Here is an 8,357-nt window from a genome sequence, read left to right as displayed (position 1 = left end):
CAAAGATTAACAGTCTTTCAGATGATTTGTTCCACCAAATCATAGGATTCTGAAAGAGCTTGTTGGGAATGAGCATGTAGCAATGGCATATATTCATACTTTTTTATTTCACAAAAATTGTATATGAATGGCAAAAAAAAGGCATGCATTGATCACGTGTTTGATAATGAATATTCTAGGGTTACCGGTATTAAAGCATACCAAACAGATACACGTAATGTTGATCATGAACAAAAAAATTAGAGGAACAGAGCATCATTGACACCCATCCAGTCTTCCTAGTGATTTGGTGACTTATCTGCACATTTTCAGCTTGCTTTGTGTTCAGACAGTCATGACTGTGGTCAGATATGAATGGCTGATGATAGTTTGTTAGCCAGAGGGCTCCCCCTCCCGCAAACTGTGCAGCATATACGCCTATGAAATGGGGAAAGGACTTCAACTGATACACAGTCCAACTTTAATGTGCAACATGTGAAAAGTCGCAGAGTTAGAGAGAGTGAGAAGCGTACACACAAAATGCAATTTTACAAATCTTCAGAACCTAGTAAATAAAGATTTTTTTTTTCAAAAGCAACATAAAACCAACCCAATCAAAACATGGTTTGCAGCATACTTATATATAGGTGCATGCATATCTCATTTTAAACAAAGCTGAGAGTTCAAAAAAAGCAAACTTTCCAAAGGTAGTGGTTTCTAAAAAAGTAGTATAAAGCTAACAGCATTGTCTTTTAAATATTTGTAATGAACTTTTTGGGTCATTATACACATACATACAGTACATATTTCCTATAAACACCCAACAAACATCTATACAGGACATATAAACTGTATGTGTAAATATATAATATTGACATACCCAATTTGTTTCTGCTGGTTTCGCAGGCACATTCATAACTGGTCAGTTTAGAGTTGCCAATCCCCCTGACGACATATGCTCACACAAACACTGTATACATGCATAGTCATACGGCGGCTGGTCAGACGGGGCGTAAATGACACATCTGGTAGATCCTTGTTTGTTTTAGTTGGTAACGCTTACAAATTGGTGTTTCATGAGTCTGGGGCTGGCAAAGAGCTACAGAACCCTTCACTTGAGAAAGGATACTTGGGAAATCACAATGGGATAATACACTAGTATCTGTTTGGTTGTGCTGAAAAGAGCTCCTTAGGAGCCAACATGAGTTATCTGGGCAAGATACTCTAGGAGAACTGCTATTCCTTAAAAGAGCTTCACACCATCTTACTTTCATAGGAGAAGCGGCCTTGAAAATTCATTTGGCAGCCTTCAGACAACAGTTAGCCTTGTGCTGCTCTGGATCCTTCTTTTTGGCACCTGCATTCTTGGTATGCCAATCCCAGTAAAAAAAAAAATCAGCTTTTACTGGGGAGATATTTAGGTGTATCTCATTGTATTTGGAAACCCCAAGACTGATCAGCCACTTTATTACAATGTTCATCAATTTGTGCTAAAAACAAGTAACATACACAGCTTTTTCCATTATGCCCAGGTTATAAAAAAAAAAAAAGAAAAGTTGACAGCATTGTCTAATGTGAGATGTTTTGAAGACCACCTTACATTTCCACTATGTACCCTGATGCCTTCTCCAATTCACCGCTATTTGAATGGATAGAGATTTTGACAAGTGTACGTGCACCCATTGTTTTCAGGCATATTTGTTCCACTGGAACTCGCTATGTTTTTGCTTCAGCACCACTTTTTTGTGATTGAGCTTTATCACCACTATTAACTACTTTTGGTATCTCTCTTTGTTTTTTCAATTTTTTTTCCATTTGTGTTGTCTGCTTGACTTTCTTCAGTGGACCCCCAAAGCCTTTGCCACATTTGGCAGATATGCAACATAAAAAAAGTTTCTAATGCTGTAATTGTAAATTATCTTTTACTGTAAATTCATTTCACATTCATTAAAACTATTTGTCAACAGAGAGGAAAAAAAAGGCAGGAATATGAAAACGGTTCGTGCCAAGCATTGCTGGAGTTTTACATGAATGTTGTTTATGTAGTGGCCGGGCACTTTACATCCTGATAGAGTAGGCAGCCTTTGACCATCCACGTGTCGGGACACGATGGTCATTATGAGGGATTCTGTAACATATTCACAAAATACATTCACTTACACATGAATCTACAGCAGAGAAGTGAGCTCGATATAACTCCTCAGAAACTCTATCCATTGAAATGTTGCATTTCCATTTCATAATGTTAATTTTTTCTTTGAAGCACTGAGGTACAAAGAGCTGTGATGTTATTGATTTACATTTCTTTGATTCGATATGAAAAGTACCAGTTGCAAGGCCGGCCCATCCCATTTTCATGCAGCGGTGGTGCTCGCCCTGATGTGGTCTCAGTGGTTTACAACGGTTCTTAAATAATCAAGGGGGTCATGACCGAAAGAGATCATGTGATATACTCTGGGAAAATGACTGCTCAGTGACTGCATGCTTGGAGCCTGCTAGACCCAAAATGCATGCGTCAAGCCATCTGTAAAACTGTGCTGGAAATGAGGTTTGCTAGTTGGTAAGTAGAGGAAGTACCTGATACTACTAAATCTGGGATTTTTTGGACAGATTCTGCCTGGCTGGCATTAGACTAACAGGCCACATGAAAGGAGTGTGTGTGTGCATGTATAGAGGAGCTATGAATGGGATCACTAACTGTAATTTAAAGCTCAAGAATTGTCATATTTTTAAATAACATGAAATCACTTTCAGTTGGCATCTTACTTTTAGTTTCTTTCTTGAAAAAAATACTGCTAATTGGTCAAAAGGAATTTATACATATATCATATCCCTAGGCACTGAGGGTATTTTCTGTGTTCTACATTCAAATACAAAACAATTTTAATGCCCCAATTAAAAGCAAAACAAGCCTCTTTCATTAGGTGATAGGCCTGTACTGCTTCTGAGCTACAGTACGCGGGGCTGTGATGGTGGCTTTTTAAAAGAATCTTCTTAATGTCCGAAAGAGCTGCATCATAGGGTGTTTTCATTTGCCTGGCTAGTGGCATGTCACCCTCCACTGCGTACTGCTGAAAACGTTTATTTTTTTCTTTCTTATGTGCCCTGATCCCATCTGAGCTTCATCACATGATCTGGAGCCGTGGCAGAACTGACTTCTGCCAGGAGGTGGCAGGACTCCCATGACTCCCAAGGCAGCACTATGGCAGCGAGCCAAGGGTAATAAAGTACTTAAGCGAAGGAACTTAGAATGAAATCTGAAGCGCTGAGAAAAGTTACTCTGTTACCAGATGAAGGGGCTTTTAAGGAGGAAGATGTAAACATCACAGGTCCTTGCGTTTTTTATGATTAAAATAATGCGGGCAGTCAGAAACATAACAATGAAATAAACAGCATTAAAGAGGCTTGCAGCGGCCTTTGCGAAGGAAGGAGGAGGATTTTCTCTGACAATCTGTTAGCTTTTCTTTTATTGTATAAAATCACATAGGCCTTTAACCATGCAGCCATTTGAGATCTATGATTAAGTCCTAAAATGAACCCGTGATGAGGAAATAATTCACTAAAGCCATATCAAACATGTAAGCAGTTTCACAGCCCTTAGATTTTTGCCTAATAAATTTAGCTTGGGAAACTGGTGCAGACTGACTCAAAAACGTGGCTGCCAACAACGACAAGCGTAAGAACAGCTGTTCAGCAAATGGTCATTCGAACTGCTTAGCTTGTTAGCTGCCTCCGGCTGAACGCCTCTCCGCCGCTGCTTTCCAGAGACCGGGATGTTGTTCTTAGTTTCTCGGAGTAGCCGGGGAATGGGGTTGAGTTTCTTCATATTCTGCCATGCCACAGAGCGTTATGCTGTTGTACAAGCCAGTCGTTAAATTTGTGTACACACCCCCGGACACACATATACATATATAAACATACACATATATGCGTGTGTGTTATTTTCCCAAAGCAAAAGGGTAAAAGGCAAAACCAAAACAAAAAAAGAAACAATCAAAAATTTTAAACAAATTGTTTAAAACTCTAGTCCCCAAGTTTGGATGCGTTGAAGCATTCTTTTTTTTTCATCTCATTATGTTCTTTTTTTCCAAAACAGGATTCTAGCAATTATAGTAATAATAATCTTAATATCAGTAATCAGAGGCTTTATGTTAAATAAAAAAGTGAATAAACAAAATGGCGACTCCAATGTTGAGCAAGATCACCATAACAACCAGGATAGAACTGGAGCCCTGAAAGAAAAACAAAACACAAAAGAGAAACATTAATTGTGTGCACAAGTTTTAAACAAAAGACTTTACAGAGATAAACACGCGGACAGATCCATGGCTACCACAAGTAGGGCCAGGCATGAAGAACTCAAGACATTTATTCAACAGTTAAGAGGTAAAATGGTTAGGGCTGGTTAGGGCTTACAAGCTGCTCCTCTAACATGCTGATGTTCATCTTTGGACCTTATCTGGTGAGAGAAAGCTCATCCCCTTACTTATGAACTGATACTAAAATATTATATAAATCAGTAATTCACCAAATCTTTTTTGTTTTATTCAAGACATGATTAGTTAAATAAAAGATACTACTCATAAATACTATATCTATTGTCATACATGTGTGATTTGGAGACAGTTTACGGGCTCAAATAAGTGTATGTTTCTGTGTATGCATATATCTATGTATGTGTGTGTGTAAACTATTAGAATAAGAGAGAGTGAATTGGAATGAAAAAGCACCATTTTAGCAGTTAGTTGATATGAAATTCTTTTTGGCTTTTCAAGCAGCACATTTATATCAGGGAATAAGAAAACAGAAGAGAGTGGCTTACCATCCAGTTTCTGGCACTCAATATTGTAGAAGGGGTGGAAAATGTAGATATTGAGCTGACTTGCAAACTATGTTTTGATGTTAAGAAGGACATACAGAAAGGCCTCTTGTGATTCACAGCTGGGAGGTTTTTAGGGTTTTGTTATACAGTATGCGCACCAAAGCAGGAAAAAAGATAGGCTTAACGTCACCTGTCTGATAGTTAAAGAGCTCTAGGAGTCATTGTGGAGCAAGGACAGCAGGCAGGTATTTTAATAAAATATGTGAGCACACTCTCTTGAAATAAGACATTAGTGTTATTTCAATCAGTCTAGCTGGGTGGACAAGGTATGACAGGTTGTAGCATTGTTAAACAGGGCCTGGATTACTAGTCTAGGAAGAACATCCAGAAAATAAGAAACAGTGGCTGCTGGAAAAAAGGACATCAGACTTGCTATGACAGAAAGCCAGGAAAATGTTTTTTGCATTCATATGTACAGACTTTTATTTTTAACAGAACAAACTGTTTTTAACCAGAATTGTTTGCGGCAAAGTTTTTAAACTAAGGACCTGAAGCAAGCATCAAAATCCTGCTGAAAGAGGCCATGGGACTGTATCACCATCATTGTCAACTACTGGACAGAGGACAAGACAACTGGACACTGAGAGAGAAAAGCTAAGTGTTCTTTTCCATAAGCACATAACATGGGATGTACTGCATGCAAAGGGACGCTGGTGCCTAAGGGCAAGACAGGACAGATTAGGACACATTTTTAGGGATTTCATATGGCCCAAAGGAAGGACAATTTACAAGACAATCAAAACAACTATGAGGGAATCACTTTGTCCAAAAGGCCTAGAGAGAATGATTATGCCTTATTTAGCATTTGCTTTGATTTTTGTAACCTGTATATTGACATGTATAGCCCACTATGCTGAACTAGGTGGCATACAGTGATATCCATTCTGCGGTGAGGTTAACTGTGAATATAATGTCTTGTGTTTCAGTGGTAATTCTGAAACAGACTATTTCTCTCAACCTTTTGAGGCCCATTAGTTGGGGCCCATATTTTCTGTGCTTGTGGGTGATGGAGGGTGTAAACAGGCACAAGTGGAAAGCCAGTGGTGGAAATGAAGTAAAGAGGCTTGTAATGTGCTAAGTGAGTACAAAGAGGGGGATAAATGGAATGCTGGATGCCCTAAGGGCTGTAATCTTTCATACTTAGCAACAAAGAAGCTGCTCTGCAGGGAGCTGCACAACAGTGTCTATGACTGTGAGAGTGATGCTCCAGCATGAAGACAGTTAACATTCCTCTGGTGGTCCCCCAAAGATTTGTGCTCAGGCTGCACTATAACTTTTGCTGCATTTAAAGGGATGACAAATGGCACTGAGTTCTGTGATTCCACCAGGCTAGTCCCACTCTAACTACAGCTGAGCTAACCACCATGCCACAAACCACTTCACACCTGGTGTGCCTTTTATGGCTACCACAGTTAGGAATTGGGGGAGATATATGTCTCAGATGAACCATAAACTCAGAAATTTAACATAAGGAATTGGACTTTAAAGCTAAATAAATTGGGTAAATTTTAGTTATAAATTTTGAATTAGAGTGTTAGATTTGCTGTTTTTAATTTAATTATTTAGTGAGTAAATTGGGTCCAAAAATTGTGCTACAAGGTAAAAACAGTAAGGTGAAGAAACCTTGAACAAAATTTTGTAGGAATAACTGAGGTGACAAACTGGGATCCTACATTGTTTAACACTAGAATCCATGAAGCCTACAAAAAACTCGTAATCCCGGGCTACCTTAAATTCCTTTGCACCTCTCTATTAGCGTCTTTTGTTTTGTAAATGTGTTGATCAGGACAAGCAGCAAGCAGCCTGCTATCACATCCCCCCTTACTCAACGCAACTCAGGCAAAAAGTTCTCCCAGCTCAAGTTTTCTTAATTTGAGTAGTGAGCTGCTCTTACTGTTACTATTATACAATAAAAACATACATTTAAGTTGAGTCTGTAACAGCCGGTGTAAATTTATGTTACTTGTAAATGTTACTGTTTTTTTTTTTTTTATTCAGTTTTATTCTCTCAGTCACATTCATGCTCGCCCTGATCTGACACTGCTGTTTTCAAATAAAGACGTGCTGTAACAGAGGTGAACTCAGATGAGGATGAGGGTTCTACATCGGAGAAAGAGAACAGAAGCAATCCCCACAAGAAACGTCCACACACACATAAGAATAACGCAGCTGCACCAGGTGTAAAGGCAAAAAATGGCACCGTTTGGATGCAGCAAGAGGTCGGGCGTTGTCCTGCCAGTGGATATTATTGGTCAGTCTGCTATGCATGTCCATCAACAAAACAGCAGGGCAAGCCAAGCTCGCCAAGGTATCATGCAAAATTCTGTTTGTGATTATGTTTTGTGATGGTCTTTACTGTATATGAAAGACATTTATATGTAACTTATATAAAAATCACATCAAATGTTATTTATTTTGATTTATTAATTTAATGCCACTCTTTATTCAGGAAAAGATCCCAGTCACACTATGGGAGAAAGACTTTCCGAGACTAAGGTCTTAAAGCTTATGAATCCGTAACAACAGTTGCATAAAGTGTGACAGGAGCTTCCACCTGCAGCTAAAGCCATTCGTGTACTGAAGTAGCATTACACATGTACTTTGTCAGCATGCCCATGTCGATCTAACACAGGAAGCTCTGCAGTCTACTTGTGACTTTATGCTGTAGGAAGATAAGTAAATAAATCAAGGTAAATAACATTCGATGTGGCTTTTATATAAGTAACATATAAATGTTTTTCATATATAGACCATTACAAAACATGAACACAAACAGAACTATGCACAATACCTTGGAAAGCTCGAAGACAAAAGAACAGATGAACTTAAATATAAGGCACTTGCATGTGCAGTTTAACATTAAGGAAATCTGTTTTCCTGAATTGTACCAATATCAATCACAGTACAGTTTGTTTAATCTGAGCAGGAATTTGGGAGACGCCTCAAGCTTTATTGATGATTTTATCACCTATGAAGGGAAGGGTACCAGGACTAAATTGGTTTACAGCTTGAGAAACTTAAAAACTTTATTGTTTGGGAAAACAGACATATTCAAATAGATTAAAGAGTTTGAGCAAATTCATCCATCATATTGTGTTGTGACATCCCTGTGTAGAAATTTATAATAAATATGCCTTGCTTGAGAGCAACATCAGAAGCAGAAGAAGACAACAGAAGAGCAATGTCAGAAAGGGGCGCAAGCCATGTGCGGCCATTTTCATCTGATCTTCAGAAATGCATCTCATGAACAACTTTGAGGGCTAGACCACAAGCTGCCTGGGACATTCATCTTTGGCATCTTTACTTTTTTATAAGCTTTTCTAAAGACTTTGCTATCCACATTTTCTTTTATGCTTTTCTCCACTGATATTATTGCTCTTTAATAAATACCACATTACTTGTAAGTTTCTATGCCTTGTCTTCATATCTAGAGTGATTGAGGTAATAAGGTAATTTTTTAAGAGCACCTGGAGCAGTACGGAAGTGCCATATGATC

At 38.5% G+C, this 8,357-nt stretch overlaps 1 protein-coding gene across 1 annotated transcript in view; it reads right to left on the bottom strand.

The window, feature by feature from the left end:
• Positions 1 to 1,072: 1,072 nt before the first annotated feature.
• The window catches only part of jph3b (junctophilin 3b), a 426,338-nt gene continuing 419,053 nt past the window's right edge, over positions 1,073 to 8,357 (bottom strand). Inside the window, exon 5 of the mRNA XM_028810112.2 lies at positions 1,073 to 4,211. Coding sequence (XP_028665945.1) covers positions 4,131 to 4,211 — 81 coding nt within the window. The 3' untranslated portion in view covers positions 1,073 to 4,130. The remainder of the gene's footprint in view (positions 4,212 to 8,357) is intronic.

Source organism: Erpetoichthys calabaricus, chromosome 9, assembly GCF_900747795.2.
Source record: "Erpetoichthys calabaricus chromosome 9, fErpCal1.3, whole genome shotgun sequence".
NCBI classification, from domain to species: Eukaryota; Metazoa; Chordata; class Cladistia; order Polypteriformes; family Polypteridae; genus Erpetoichthys; species Erpetoichthys calabaricus.
The sequence above is the reverse complement of the archived record's forward strand: the minus strand, read 5'-3'. Positions and strand labels throughout refer to the sequence as shown.